Below are 16,116 nucleotides of genomic sequence, written 5' to 3'. Positions count from 1 at the left end.
ATGCGGACTATAGAAAAATGGTACAAATCAACTGGTTTGCAAGGCAGAAACAGAGACACAGATGTAGAGAACAAACATGTAGAGAACAAACAGATGGACACCAAGTGGGGAAAGTGGGGAGGGTTGGGGGGGAATGAATTGGGAGATTGGGATTGCCATACATAAATTACTAATAAGAAAAAAAATCAAATTGTACACTTTAAATATATGCAGTTTATTGTATGTCAATTGTATCTCAATAAAAGTTCTTAAAGAAAAATAAATAAAAAAAGAAAAATAGTATCAAATTGTACACTTTAAATATATGCAGTTTATTGTTAAAAAAGTTGAGGGGAAAAAAAAAGAATCTGCCTGCCAATGCAGGGGACATGGGTTCAATACCTGGTCTGGGAAGATGCCACATGCTTCAGAGCAGCTAAGCCCACAAGTCACAACTACAGAACCCATGTGCTGCAACTACTGAAGCCCGAGTGCCTAGAACTCACGTTCTGCAACAAAAGAAGCCACCTCATTGAGAGGCCCTGCTTGGTGCAACTACGTGCACCATCGTAGCCAAAAAGAAATATAAGTAAATACATTTATAAAAAAAAAGAAATAAGTTGTTCTTTTTTCACTCTTATATGTTATAAAATAATTTTACTCAAACATGCATCCTGCACATCAGCGTTTTTGTCGTCCCTGAAGCTGCTCTGTGAGTCATCTAATAATACGCTTTCCATTTTGTCCAGTTCTTTCACTTTTTGGTGTGTGTGCATCAATTACTTTGAGTTATGCTACTGGAAACTTTATCCCAAGACGTGAGAATGTCTCCTGACAACTTTTATTATTATTATTATTATTACTAATACTACTACTACTATTTTGGCTGCACTGCACAGCTTGTGGGATCCTAGTTCCCTGACCAGGGATTGAAGCCGCGCCCCCCGCACTGGAAGCACAGAGTCTTAACTACTGGACTGCCAGGGAAGTCCCTTTCCTGACAACTTTAAAACAATTATTTAAAAAACATACACTCTTTAAAAAACACGTTCTATTATATTTTGGATCTTCACAATATAATGACTCACTGTATTGCTTTTTAAAGTCATCTTTAAAGGGTTTTGTGGGGAGAGGAGTCCTCCCAGTGGGCCCGGCTGCTGCCCTTTGTGAGGCCTGTGTGCAGGGCTGGACCCTGGGCTGGTGTCCAGGAGCTGGGGTGTCGGGAGGGCTCCCAGCACCCTCACGGGTTGGGGGTTCCCTGTGCCTCCCCTGTTGTGTCTGTGCTGACACCCTCCCCCCACTCCGGGGGCTGGAGTGCGGTGCGTGCCCGGCAGAGGGGCCCTCGGGGCGGTCCCCAATGAGAGCCGTGGCTCTGAGTCTCTGACGCGCTTCCCTGGGGACAGAGTGTTGCAGGGGGGAGGAGCAGGGCCCATGTGACTCCACGGGTTGGGGTTCTGGAAGCTGCCGCCTGTTTCCAGCGGACCTCATCCCCCCTCCGCCCCGCCCTCTCCCTTCGCTGGTTCTGCTTCCCAGTCCTGCGCTGTGCTGGATCGCTGGATCGGAGCCGAGAGGAGGAATGTGGGCGGAGTCCTGCGTGTCCTCCCGCTGGAAACCCAGGTGGCCTTGGGGACCCGGACACGGGTTTGTTTTTGATGACAACCAGTAGTTTTCATTGTGAAGTCACCTCCTGCAACAATTGCGTTCAAATTCCTTTGCTCTTTTTGGTTGTTTCATCTGGGCTGTAGGGTGGCCTCTGTGATATTAGGTTGGCCAGAAAGTTCACTTGGGTTTTTCTGTACCATCTTATGGAAAAACCCGAATGAACTTTTTTGGCTGATCCAGTATTTCAGACTACTGTGTTTTCCCCACATGGTGCCTTGTTCAAAATAAATTACTTGAGGGAGGGGGGTGGATATGAGAGAAAACAAGCTGACGCCCCTTCCTGGGGGAGAACTTTGCATGAAGGGAGCTTGTGATCAAAGATGAGGCAGGACTAGGGGTCTCGCAGCTGCCTTTCCACCCTCAGCCCTTCCCCGGCTCAGTGCACGGCAGGGGGCTCCGGGGAGCCCCTGCGGGCCCTTGGACCACAGCCTAGTGGTGGGGGTCTCAAGGGCTCTCCTCTTTCCATCCAGACAGGGAGGAAGCGGATGTGGCTGGAGATGCGTGTTCCTCAAACCTGGGGTGGGAATAGCCTCCGTGAGATGGGAGCTGGGAAGGACACCAGCCCTGGGAAACGCCCTCTGGTTTGGAAGGAGGCTTCTGGGGCTGACTTTAAGATATGCTGCACAGAGGTAGTGCGTCTCCTTCACGTGGACGTTAGTGTGGTAACGAGACCCTTTCTGTGATGGTTTTGTTGTGAGTTATCTTTTATGTTTCGGTAGTACCAGTGCGCGATAGAAATGTGGGGTCTTTAACAATGGGCTCTTTCTTCTTCTTCCTCAGGGCATTGTTTCCAGGAGAACCATGGTAGCTCCCAGCACTCCCTGCACCACGGATCCGCCGGCACCGTGAACTATGTGGCTGGTCCTGGCCGCGCAGCGCCATGTACAGAGCGGGGGACCCGGGGGAGCGGCCGCTGCTGGGGACGGCGCCCGCGCGCGTGCGCAGCGTGGAGGTGGCCCGAGGACGCGCGGGGTATGGGTTCACGCTCTCGGGGCAGGCGCCCTGTGTGCTCAGCGGTGTGATGAGGGGCAGCCCCGCGGATTTCGTGGGCCTCCGCGCTGGCGACCAGATATTTGCAGTCAACGAAATCAACGTGAAGAAAGCGTCCCATGAAGACGTGGTGAAGTTAATCGGGAAATGCTCTGGGGTGCTGCACATGGTGATCGGGGAGGGCATCGGCCACCTGGAGTCCTGCTCCAGTGACGAAGAGGTTGGGTTTTATGAAGGGAAAGCCTGGCTGAAGCCTAAACTCGATTCTAAGGCATTAGGTATAAACAGAGCAGAGAGGGTCGTTGAGGAAATGCAGTCCGGAGGGATTTTCAACATGATCTTTGAAAACCCTGGTCTTCGAGCAAGCGGTTCGGAGCCCTTGAAGTTGAAACAAAGATCCCTTTCGGAGTCGGCTGCCGGGCGATTTGACCTCGGACATGAAGATGTAAATAATCTGAACGCCCACCTGCTTCCCAAGGAGGAGATACCGAAAGTGGGGAACGATGATTCTGTGTTCAGCGTAGGGCTGGAGACTCAAGAAGACTTTGGGTTGGATGCCAGCATTTTAAACGTGGCCATGGTCGTGGGCTACTTGGGTTCCATCGAGCTGCCCTCCACCGGCTGCAGCCTGGAGTCGGACAGCGTGCAGGCCATCCGGGGCTGCCTGCGGCGCCTGCGGGCCGAGCAGAAGATCCACTCACTGGTGGCCATGAAGATCTTGCACGACGGCGTGCAGCTCTGCACGGACGGGGCCGCCATCCTGGCCCGGTACCCGGCTGAGAGGCTGGCGTTCAGCGCCGTGTGCCCGGACGACAGGAGGTTTTTCGGGCTGGTGACCGTGCAGGCGAGCGACGACGGGAGCCTGGCGCAGGGGGAGGAGGGCGTCCTGCGGACATCCTGCCACGTGTTCATGGTGGACCCGGACCTGTTCAGTCACAAGATCCACCAGGGCATCGCCCGGCGCTTCGGCTTTGAGTGCACGGCCGACCCCGACACCAACGGCTGCCTGGAGTTCCCCGCGTCCTCGCTCCCGGTGCTGCAGTTCATCTCCGTGCTCTACCGGGACATGGGCGAGCTGATCGAGGGCGTGCGGGCCCGGGCCTTCGCGGACGGGGACGCGGACGCGCACCAGAACACCAGCACCAGCAGCAACAGTGACAGCGGCATCGGGAACTTCACGCACGAGGACAGAAGCAGCCGCGTGCTCGTGGTCGACCTGGGCGCCGGCTCGAGCAGGCACGGCCCCGGCAGCGGCGCCTGGGAGGGCGTGGGCGGGAGGGGCCCCCAGCCCTGGGCCGCCCCCTGGAACGGGGCCTTCTGCCACGACCCCGAGGGGGCCGCGTTCGAGGCCGCTCCGCAGGCCGACAGGTGCCGGGACCTCGGCAAGCACCTGGGGCCCGCTCCTCACGTGGAAGGCCCCCCGGCCTCCCTGAGGTGCTCGATCCCTCCTGCCAAGAGGGGCGCGGCGGGCCCGGGCGGTGGCTCCGGCCAGCGCTGGCTCCCAGTTCACGTCCTGCAGGAGTGGCAGTGCGGCCACGCCAGCGACCAGGAGTCTTACACGGACTCCACCGACGGCTGGTCCAGCGTCAACTGCGGCACGCTGCCCCCGCCCATGAGCAAGATCCCCGCCGACCGCTACCGGGTGGAGGGCAGCCCCGCGCAGCCCCCGCCCAGCGCCCAGAAGAGGGACTGGGCCAGGAAGGCTCTCGGGATGCAGAACATTTTCGGTCCCCATCGCAATGTTAGAAAGACTAAGGAGGACAAAAAGGTAAGCCTGTTAGGAGAGGGTCAGGAAAGGTGAGCGTGGTTTTATAACTTGGTCCGTTACTGTGAATGATGGCACCTCGGTCACCCAGTTCCCAGTCCTCGCATCCTCTGGCTGCCCTGGTGGCCTCTGTCGGCTTCAGGGCACGTCCACCTGGATTCGCCCTGGCTCTGGGCGGGTCGGAGCGGGACGTCAGGCAGGACATCAGGCAGGACAGGTGGTGGTGGAAGGGATGGTGGCTTCCCGCCTTGGGGTGAGGCCCTCCTCTTGGCTTCCCACCCTTTCCCGCTGCCCTGGGTGCTGAAGGGGCCTGTCCCTGCAAGCCCTTCGAAGCCCACTTTGTCTCTGGCCCCAGTGGCTGAGGCCACATGCCCTTTTGAGGTGTGGAAATTCTGGGAGCACAGAGGCTGTTCACTTCAGGACGGCAGCTTCCCCTTGGTGTCTCCTTCATTGAGAAAGTCCTGCTACGAGAAAAGCGCCAGCCGTAGTCAGCAGTGGCTCATGGCTCAAGCATCAGCAGCTGGGGGCAGGCTTGGCGTAGCCCTGCCCTAAAGACCCGGGACCATCATTGTGCCCCTGGGGCCCTGTACCCCCACCCGGGAGCTTGGTTCCAGGGGACTCCGCGCAGTAGGAGGGCTGGCCCAGCGGAACTGGGCGGTGCCGGTACCTGTGCAGACGGGCAGGCTGATGTGGGAGCGCTGTTTGCACCAAGGAGGGATCTGCAGCGGGGGGGTGAGAGGAGGGCTGGCTCCTAGCTCAGCTGGTTTGAAAGGAACTGTCCTCAGAGGACCTTTGTGATTTAAAACACCTTTTCTCTGTGTGTTCACATTTTTGTTCCCAGTAGCTGAAAATCCCATGAGAAAACCCTCCAGAGGCTTCCAGCTGGTTGGGGGGCAGGGGCGGGGAGCTCTGTGGGCTGGGCTGTGGGGTTTGAATGTTCTGTTCAGGATCCGTCCCCTTCCCAAGCCTTCTTATTTTTCATTGTAAAACACATTAAAGAAAACTTAAAGATGGAGGAAAGCACAGATCTCCCATAGTTTTACCTCCCTCAAATGACCATATAACACTGATGTATCTAAGCATAGGTTTATGCTTTTATAAACACAGTTGTAATCATACGGGTTTTAAAAAAATATATATGTAAATATTTATTTATTTATTTGGCTGCACCGGGTCTTAGTTGCAGCACGAGGGATCCTCGTTTCTCCGTGTGGGATCTTTAGTTGCGGTGTGTGGGATCTTTACTTGTGGCATACATGTGGGATCTAATTCCCTGACCAGGGATTGAACCCATGCCCCCTGGATTGGGAGCATGGAGTCTTAACCACTGAACCACCAGGGAAGTCCTAATCACGAGAGTTTTGACTGAATTCCTAAAGAGGCTGGAGGAGCAGGAGTTTTGCCCTTGTGTGCACCTTCTCTCTGGTTTCCTAGGTCTGCACTAGGCTGGGGCTGCCTTCCCACGTGCTCCCCACTGGGCTGCCTGCGGTGTGGACGCTGTGGGTGGCAGCTTGGGCCTGGGCTTCCCTGTTGGTCGGGGGAGGGGCTGGGGAGGGAAGGCCCTGGAAGGTGGCGGAAATGGTATCTGAAGTTGGGGGATTCACCATCTCTTTGACTACACATCCCACAAGTGGGCTTTCTCATGCCAGTGGATTGTTACACTGGTGGGAACACATGGTGTTTGCCTGGGGGACTGCGGTGCACCCTCACGTCCGTCCACGTGGCGGGAAGCCTCAGACTCCTCATGGGGCTCTGACCTCTGAGACCCGCTGACTGGCTGCTGCGCTCCCCGCTTCCAGGCGAGGTGACTGGCCCGTGAGGGTTTAAGTGACTTGTCTGAGGGTCCGCAGTCAGGGTGAAGCAGGTTCATGATTCAAAACTTGGGCTTCTTCTTCTTCTTCTTCTTCTTTTAAAAGACTTTATTTCTAAGACCAGCTTTAGGTTTATAGCGAAATTGAGAGGAAGGCACAGAGAGTTCCCTCTACCCTCAAAGGTGCACGGCTTCCCTCACCATCAGCCTCCCCCACCAGAGGGTACCTTGTCACAATCAGTAAACCCAGAGTCCACAGTTTGTGTTAGGGTCATTCTTGGTGGTGTGCGTTCTGTGGGCTTGAACAAAGCATAATGGCATGTGTTCACCTTTGTAGAATTGGACAGGGTAGCTTCACTGCCCTAGAAACCCTCTGGGCTCTGCCTGTTCGTCCCTGCCCCCGCCCCCAGCAACCACTGATCTTTTCACCGTCTCCATAGCTTTGCCTTTTCCAGTTGTCATAGAGTTGGAATCATATAGTCTGTAGCCTTTTCAGGTTGGCTCTTTTACTTAGTAACGTGCATTTAATGTTCCTCCATGTCGTTTCATGGTTTCATAGCTCACTTCTCTTTAGCGCTGAGTACTCTTCCATAATCTGGAGGTACCACAGTTTATTTTTCCATTCATCTTCTGAAGGACACCATGGTTGCTTCCAAGTTCTGGCAACTGTGAGTAAAACTGGTACAAACATCTACGTGTAGGTTTTTGTATGGACAGAAGTTTTCAGCTCCTTTGGGTGAGTACCAAGGAGTGGGATTGCTGAATCCTGTGGTGAGAGTATGTTTACATTTGTAAGAAACTGTCTTCCAAAGTGACTGCACCATTTTGCATTCCCACCAGCAATGATGAAAGTTTCTGTTGCTTCACGTTTTGGGCCCAGTGTGGTGTTGTCATTGCTCAGCATCTTTGCCATTCTGACATGTGGGTAGTGGTATCTCGTTTTAATTTGCATCTCCCCTGATGACATATGATGTTGAACATCTTTTCATGTGCTCACTTGTCATCTGTATATCTTATTTGGTGAGGTGTCTGTTAAGATCTTTGGCTCATTTTTATCAGATTGTTTTCTTACTGTTGAGTTTTCAGAGTTGTTTATTTTGGATAACAGTCCCATCAGATGTGTCTTTTGCAAATAGTTTCTCCCATTCTGTGGCCTGTCTTTTCATTTTCTTGATACTGTCTTCCGCAGAGTAGAGGTTTTCAATTTTAATGAAGTCCGGCTTCTCAGTTCTTTCTTTCACGAATCTCGCCTTTGGTGCTGTACCAAAAAGGCATCACTAGACGCAAGGTCATCTAGGTTTCCTCCTGTGCTGTCTTACAGGAGTGTTATGGTTTTTTATTTTACATCCAGGTCTGTGACCCATTTTGAGTTAGTTTTCTGAAGGGTGTAAGATCTGTGTCTAGATTCACTTTTTGCACGTGGATGTCCTGCTGTTCCAGCTCTGCTTGTAGAAGAGATGAACGCTGCTCCCTTGTGCTGTCTTTGCCTGAGATCCGTGGACTATACTTAGGAGGGGCTTGGGCTTCTTTTTAATGTTCCTTCACCTTGAACAAAAAGGTAGTGAAAACGAAGGCATTGGCTGCTGTCGCTTACACTGTAACAGCAGAATGAAGCACCTGACATGGAATTGATGCCTCTAGTGCTGGGTTCACTGTTTGCAGGTGTTTTATCTCCTGGTGTGACCTGTGAGCCCATCAGCTTACTGACAAGGAGAGGAGGGTTTATACACCTCAAGCGACCTGCCCACAGTCAGGTGCCATTCCCTTTGTGATGTGAAAGGACACACAATTTATCTAAAAATTGGTAGTGAGCAATTGCATTTTGTTGCGTCCCAGCGCTGCTCTCGGGAAGCGTGTCCATCGCTCTTTGCTCCCTGGGCTCCCCTGCATTATGAGTGCGGTCTAATCCCACAGCCCCCGCTGGAGCGGCAGAAGCTTCCAGGGTCCCAAGGTGGATCTCCTAGTGTCTCACCTGGCCTGGCCTCCGCCGGCTGGAGAGGACAGGCCAAGAAGGGATGGAGGGAGGAAGTGCTGGAAATGCGAAGGGGACGAGGCGTTAGGAGCGGGAGGGAGATGCCAGAGGTGGTGGAAGGTCGAGTAGCTGGTGTCCAGAGGTACCATACATTCCCCTCTGTGGTGAGAGTGGCTTCAGTGTCTTACTCTGTGCCGTGTCCGTCAGGATCCAGCCAGGAGACAGAAAACTACACCAGCGATCTGAACAGGGAGAAGTTAGCGTGAAGAATCCGTACCCGGACCAGAGGTGGCCCAGTGCCGAGGGAGCGCTAATGGAACCCCAAGGAGGAAGCAGCAGAGGGGCGAGGGCAGCAAACCGGGGAGAGACTTAGAACCAAGAGGAGGAGGCCCGTGAGGCGGCAGCCAGGGCTGCCCCGGAGCGATGGCCCCGAGGAGGACGCGGGCGGGAGGGCACAGACGGCTCCCGCTGCCTGGAGAACAGCCCGCCGGGAACCAGCGCAGCCCCTGGCAGCCGAGCCCCGTCTGCAAGGCCCAGCTCCAGTGTCCGACGCCGGCAAAGGGGGTGGGCTTGGTGCTAAGAGGCCAGAGATGCCTGGCTCAGCCCAGCACCCGGCACCCCCTGCACACTCCATCTGATCTTCATGCCGCCAAGAAACTCGACAGGGCGCACAGCACAGCGTGCAGCCGTCTAGGAGTAGAGACGCGCTGTCCCCTCCAGCACCGTCCCGACCGATCATCCTTGCTGTTTGTTGTGTTTGTTTAATGGCTTTCCGGAGCAAATTCTGTCCTGGGCATTCTTTGTTGTGTGTGGCCACGAGGTCTCGGCTTGGTTTGCTTAGAGGTCGGCTAGTGACTGGGCAGAGATTTCCTCAGATGCTTGGAGCTGTCAGTCTCCGGTCTTTGCTGAGGGGCCCTGTGTGTGTGCAGTCTTCAGTGCTCAGCCAGGCAGCTGACGGGCCCACCCGGGCCTTCACTTCTGCTGGTGCAGGGCTCTGCAGCTGTGCCCTCGGCGTGGGCACAGCCCTCCATGGCCTTGCGGATGCTGGGGAAACCTTGGAGCTTTTCACACCCCCAGTGGACTTCTCACCGCCCTCCCCCCCCCCCCCCCCCCCCACCAGCTTCTCCTTTTGAGCCAGCCTTGGCTGCCTGTGCCCCTGAGGGGTGTTGCCTGTGACTAATAGGGGCAAGCACACCCAGTCCCAGGCCTGGGGAGGGGACCCTGCCAGGACTCCTTCCCTTAGGCCCTCTCTCCACCCCCCACCCCTCCCACCGGCCCTAGGATGGTCTTCAGTGACCTCTGTGTGTTAATGAGTACTTCCACCTTGCACTCGACAGCTCTTTGTATGAAAACTCCCCTTGGAAATTGCTGGCACGCAGCCCTTCTGTTCTGTGTGCACAGAGCCAGCTCTCAGAAGGACGGCACCACTGCATTCAGTCACCAGTTGGTCTCTGAGTCTGATCGGTTATGTGTCCAGACGGTCATCTTTTCATGATGCTCCTTTACCTGGGCTTTGTCGCTGTCTTCTTGGCCCTTTATACCCTAGCTCAGTCCAGATCTCGGCTTTCTGGGACCCCTTACTCCTATGGAAGCCTGGAGGGAACCCGGCCAAAGAGAGGCCCTTCTTTCCCACTCTTGCCCATTCTGGTGGACACCTCTCTGCCTCAAGCTCTTTTATTACGCTGGTCAAGTGGGAGGTTTACAGAGGGAATGCTCGGCATTTTGACCTCTTCCTGGTAACATCCAATGCTCTAACTCCTAGTGTACTGACCCGGGCAGTGCTTATGCGGGCGCCATGAGGGATTGGGGCTGGGGGCTGGGGGCTGGGGGCCCATCACTCCTAGACTTAGCTGAGTGTATGACGTTGTTGACAAGAGTTAAATAATGTTTATAAATAGGTGCTTTTCCATCTTGTTTACTTTGCTTTTCTTTCTGCTTAATGTCTGTAGCCAACAGAAGTAGAAGTTAGTATTAATGGAGACGAAATTTAAAGTCTATGAGTAACAAAAGGGATGTGAGAGAGGAAATCCAGGCTCTTGAGATGCAGTCTGTGTTATCAAAAATGACTCACTTATGTTCAGTTTGAGGAAGGATGCTTAATTCTGCTTCTTTGAAAATTGATATTCTAAGAATAATATTAATTAAAATATCTGGTTCAGTAACAAAATCCACATTGTTTAACTTTGCACATATGGATTTTAGATAATTTTTAAATGAAAGTATGTTATTGTGATAACGTAAAGGATTTTTAATTGTTATTTTGAAATGAACTAATAAATATTTAAAAATTTCTCAGTTTAATTTTTAATTTGGAAAATATTCATAGATGAAACCCACAAAGACAAAAGCCCTTTGGGCTCCTCAGAAATTGTTAAGAGTGTCCCGGCATCCTGAGACCACAGTGTCTGAGGACTGCTGCCCAGAGAGACCTGCAGTGGATGCAGAAGGACAGACGTTTAGGAGTGAGTCCCATCCAAGCTGGCAGTAGTGACAAGCGCTGAAATCTTGTTGATTGAATAGAAAGTGCTTATTGACAATGGAGTGAAGAAAAGCATATTTTCACACTGTAGGCTGCATGCACTCATTTACGTGTGGCATGAGTTTCAGTCTAAAGACTCAGGACTTTAAAGTGGCTTGAACCTGAACGGCTGTGCTGTCCTGCCTGTGAGTGTGGGTGAGCTGCCAGGGCAATGTGGAGGCTCCCTCTTCATCAGGAGCCGGGTTCCTTCTGTGGGGTTGTTGCCGTCGCCCATAGGTGCCTCCACGGGAACTTGAAGACAGCTGCTCCGCAGGTGTGAGATGGCCTGCATCCACATTCCAACCTGCAGGAGGTGAGGAGAGCCTGTGGGGGGGGTGGGGTGCCTGCAGGAAGGGGGGAACCTGTAGCGGGGGGAACCTGCCAGAGGGGGGTGCCTGCAGAAAGGGGGAACCTGCAGGAGGGGGGCCTGCAGGAAGTGGGGGAACCTGCAGGAAGGGGGGCCTGCAGGAGGGGGAGAGGGAGTGGTGGAGTCCCAGCAGAAGCTGCGTGAACCCTTCTGCTGCTCCTCACTGGCCAGGCCTCGTCACGTGACTGCACCCTGCGGCAAGGCGGGCTGGGAGGTGTGGCTGCACAGCCAGGTGTGCAGCCCCGATTTCCAGAACTGGTCAGAGGGGACTGTGGCTCTGGGCTCTGCCACAGGGGTGGGGCTGGGTATCACTCACGGGGAAAGGCTCCCGAGGCATGCAAAGTGAAAAAGCAGGTCACGTGTGCATATTTAATACGATCCTGCTTTTGTGTAAAGTATTTCAATACCCCCAAATAATCCTGTACATTTTAAAGAGTACTTATGTTTATATGTAAATATATAGAAAAATTAAAAGGAAACACTCCGCATGGATAGTAGTAGTTACCTCGGGGTAGTAAGTGAAAGCTGGGAGGGTCCAGGATGCTGTAATTTTATTGTGTGTTGTTTTGAATTTTTTATTATGGGAATCTGAACATATTTTACTTACTAAAAATAATGCCTTCAGAGAAAAAAATGAAAATTACTTTCTGAATTCTTCTAATGCGAACAAAGCCCGGATTGGTACTGGAAGCCGTAGCAGTATCTCTGTGGCATCGCTAAGGACAGGCTCATCGGCTCTCCAGCTAGAGAGTATCGAATTCAACAGACAAATCTTGTGCAGTTTTTCTAGTACAATGAGAGGAAGTTTTAAAATAGATTCTAAAAAAAATCTGCAGAATACTAAAAAGGCCAGACTAGGGCCCCATGATTTAATTCCCTCTGAAAAGAGCAGCTTTGATCTTCACCTCTTGTAAACAATGCCCTCGGGCGACATTGCATCACTCTCTGCATAGCAGAGGGAGAGGAAGCAAACAGTGGAGAGTCAGCTGGCCTGGGGAGATAACACCCGGGCAGAGGCCCCTGGCCAGGCTGGGCTGGGCCGGGCCCTCTGGGATCCACAGCTCCCTGCGCACTCGCTTGCACGCCCGCCTTCCTTCTGACCCTGTGCACCGAGCCCTGGGCGGGGTGGGGGGGGGGGGGGGTGCTCAGTGCTGCGCGCGCACTCTGAGGCCCAGGCCCCTCCGGGAATAGGCAGGGCAGGGCTCCCGGAGGAGCTGGATGCTCTCTGTAGGACGGAGAGTGGGCGACACTGAGGTGAAGGACTCGGGAGCAAAGGAGCAGAGTCACAAAGGGACGCACCGCTTACTGTTCTTTGGTTTTGTATAGTTTCCAGGAAAGTGAGAATGTCCAGAGCTAAGTGGCCACCGTGTTCCTGCCAGAATCACAAGTGTGTGAGTGCTTGACTCCCTTATTGATTAGTCAGCTTAAAAAAATGCACAACGTGAGAGTTGCGAGTGACGTTTTACTGGGGGCGAAGTGAGGACGGCAGCCCGGGAGACAGCATCCCAGGTAGCTCTGAGAAACTGCTCCAAAGAGGCGGGGGGACGGTCAGCATACCTGTGATTTTGGGGAAGGGGGAGTACATGCAGTCGAGCACGTATGTTTTAGCAGAAGATTTCTGCTAGTCACGAGGAGCAGTCGTCACCATGAAGGATCTTAGTGTTTTTCTAGATACGAGGGGATGCAAGAATTGGGCTCATAAAATTGGCTCCTGAAAACATCTGACTATGTGAAAGACCTGTTCTGCCAGTTTCCCGCAGAGCACAGAGGGCCTCATTCCTGCTCTCCACTCTGAGCTCCTTTCAGGGGTGTTGAAAATCAGCAGCTGCAGAACACTGATTTAATCCTTGCAGAGGCAGATGGCAAGTGCCAATGGAAAATGCCAATTTGTAGTTGACATTAGTTTTGCTGTTTCTTCAGCTTTATAAAAACGGCTTTATAACACAGTCTTCTGCAACCTGATCTTAAATCACTGAATATCATTTCAGACTTGCCCATGATATTATCCGAGGCTGCAGTTCATCATTCTAATTATATAATATTCCATTGTGTGAGTATACCACCGCCACTGCCACACCACACACACACACACACACACACACACACATGCACGCACGCACACACACAGCAATCAATGCAATGACTGATGATGCTTTGATGAATGTTCTTGCACGTGTCTCCGGGTGTGTATATGAAGGCATTTCTCAGGCTCTGTCTGAAGAATGGGATGCCTGCTTTGTTAGCAGAGCTGGGTCTTAAGCTTTTGGCCTCTGTATTCATTCATATTGACAGTAGACAGGCCTCTGAAGCAGGCACAGATTTAATTACTGATGTACAATGCTACGGTGCTTCCCCCGTGCCTGTCCTTGCCCTGGACCGAAGCAATGAGAACTACATCGGGTGTCACCCTTCAACTCCCATAACAGGGAACCCGGAGCTTATACACATGCTGCCCCCTTCCTGCCCTGAGACAGGGAGAGAAACCTTTACTCTAAGCAAATCCTCTTTCCAGGCAAGGGAAATCCTGGGTTTCTCCTCTTACCCTTTGCAGTGCGGGTGGGTATCTCCAGGAGAGACATAAGACCAGCCTCTCCTGGGAGGTGTTCCAGGCCTCACTCCTCTGAAATGTCAGTCTCTCCTGGAGTTCTCACCATTTATTCCGTCATAATTTCTTAAAAGATTTATTTATTATTTATTTATTTTATGTATTTTTGGCTGCGTCGGGTCTTAGTTGTGGCACTTGGGATCTTGCTGTGGCGCGCAGGCTTCTCTCTAGTTGTGGCGTGCAGGCTCCAGGGCCCGCGGGCTCTGTAGTTGTGGCACTCGGGTTCCAGAGCACATGGGTCTGTAGCTTGCAGCATGCGGGCTCTAGTTGAGGTTCCCAAGCTTGGCTTAGTTGCTCTGCGGCATGTGGCATCTTAGTTCCCTGACCAGGGATCGAACCCGCGTCCCCTGCATTGTAAGGCAAATTCTTTACCACTGAACCACCAGGGAAGTCCCCTATTCTGTCATAATTTAACCACTGAGTCCCAGGACTTGGAAACTTTTAGTCCAGGTCCCAAGTCTCAGTAAAATTTGCTCGGAATGCCCTAACTGTGCAGAAACATGCTGTTTTCCCAGTCCTGCACCAGCTGCTGTAAGAGGTCAGATCATTCCACATCCTTGCTGAAACTTCGTCAGACTCCTCCAGTTTTTGCCAGTCTGGTAGTTGTAAAATGGTATCTTGTTGTGGCTTTAGTTTGCATTCCCTTGATCATAAAAATTTGATTTCCTCTTTGTTGAGGCACCTACTGAAGAGTTTGCCCATTGTTCTGTTGGGTTGTCCTTCTCTCTGATTGGTAGGGGTTACAGATCCTGGCTATTAACCTTCGCCGATTACATGCGTTCCATGTATGCCCTCTCCGTGTTTCATGTGCTGTGGCATTTTGATGAACAGAAGTTCTTGACATTAATGTCATCCAGCTTGTCAGCCTTTCTCTTGCACTTTGGATGTAACACATTCACTACTACCCTGAGAACAGAAAGATTTTCTCCTTTTCTTCCCCTGAAAGTTTTTTCGGAGTTGATTTTTGTGAATGGAATAAGGTGAATGGCAAGGTAATTTTTTCCTCTGTCTGGACGCCAGCTGTTGGAGCATTAAGTTCACGCTCTCAGGAGGCCCAGCGGCGTCCTCTGCCAAGCGCCGCGTGTGCACAGCCGTGTAGGCCTCAGTTCTCTGTCCTCCACTGTCAATACCCCAACCCCACTCTACTTTTAGAATTGTAGCTTTGTAGTAAGTCTTCGTATCTGATACGCTGAATCACCTCATCTGATCTTGGCTTTGCTTGAACCTTGCTCTTTTATATAGATTTTACAATCAGCTAATAAATTCTCCAAAAAAATGCTATTGACTTTTTTATTGGGAGAACGGACATATCCAGGATATTGAGTCTTCCTATCCATGAAAATGGTCTCTCTCTTCATTCATTTATTTGGATTTTCTTAATTTTCTTTCAGTAAGATTTTATAGCTACCTTCATAAACATTGTTAATTAGATTTCTTCTTAGATTATTTAGCTAGATTTATTCATAGATACCTTATATATTTTGTTACTATTATAAATGGTACCTACTTAAAAATTATAAATGTTAACTTTTGTGATATATAAAAGTACAATTGATTTGCTGCTTTCTATGCGCAGCTGCCTTGCCAGGATTACTTCTGTTCATATTTGTTAATACTTGCCGTCATGAGTGGGTGTTGAATTTTAGCCTTTCTTTTTTGGTGCTTTTGCGTTCATTGAGACAATCCAATGGGCTTCCTCCTTTAAAATGCTAATGTGGTATATTACACGGATAGAGTTTTGAATGTTGAACCATGCTTGCATTCCTGAGATAAGCCTAACTTGTGCTTATCTTTTTATACAGTGGTGGGTTTGGTTTGCTCGTATATTTGTAGAATTTTTGAATCTCTGTTTATGAGTGAGAGTGTCTTATACTTTTCCCTTCTCTCATTGTCTGGTTTTGGTATCAAGTTTATTCTAACCTCATAAAGTTATAAAATAAATGGTGGCATTTTTCTTCCCTTTTCTACCTCTTCTTCCTCCCTTTTTGATATATTGAATCTTTTATTTAAAAACCCTATTAGAGACGAAATCCATTTTGTCTGTTATTAACATAGCTACACAAGCTTTCTCTGAGTCAGGATTTTCTGTGCTTTTATTTAAACTTTTCCATTTCTCCATGTTCTATGAGTGGCAGGTAGCTGGATGTTTTTCTGGATCCAATTTGACATTCTGAGATTCAAGAGTAAGACTGGAATAAATTGGGAAATTTGACCATTTATGTTTGTTGGGATCACTGGCATGTGTAGTCTTTGTTCCATGATGTTACTGTGTACTTTCTGTAAATCTGTTTTCCATAGACTCTGTCCTCCTTTCCTGCCTTTGTTTGTGTGTTTTGTTTTCAAGGCTGTTGTTGGTTTTCTTGCTTCCTGCATCACCTCCTTTATTGGCTTGGAAGTTATGCCACAAACCTTGTTTCTGTCTTTTAAATAAGTGTCTGTTTTCACTCT

General features: G+C 51.1%; 1 protein-coding gene across 4 annotated transcripts in view; it reads left to right on the top strand.

The window, feature by feature from the left end:
* The window catches only part of RGS12 (regulator of G protein signaling 12), a 120,540-nt gene that overhangs the window by 28,565 nt on the left and 75,859 nt on the right, over positions 1-16,116 (top strand). For all 4 annotated transcript variants that reach the window (XM_057704708.1, XM_057704707.1, XM_057704709.1 and 1 more), the window contains exon 2: positions 2,422-4,399. In XM_057704708.1, the coding sequence (XP_057560691.1) occupies positions 2,522-4,399 (1,878 nt within the window). In that variant the 5' untranslated portion in view covers positions 2,422-2,521. The remainder of the gene's footprint in view (positions 1-2,421; positions 4,400-16,116) is intronic.

Source organism: Hippopotamus amphibius, chromosome 13 (assembly GCF_030028045.1).
Source record: "Hippopotamus amphibius kiboko isolate mHipAmp2 chromosome 13, mHipAmp2.hap2, whole genome shotgun sequence".
NCBI lineage: Eukaryota > Metazoa > Chordata > Mammalia > Artiodactyla > Hippopotamidae > Hippopotamus > Hippopotamus amphibius.
This window is presented reverse-complemented; position numbering and strand designations above follow the sequence as displayed.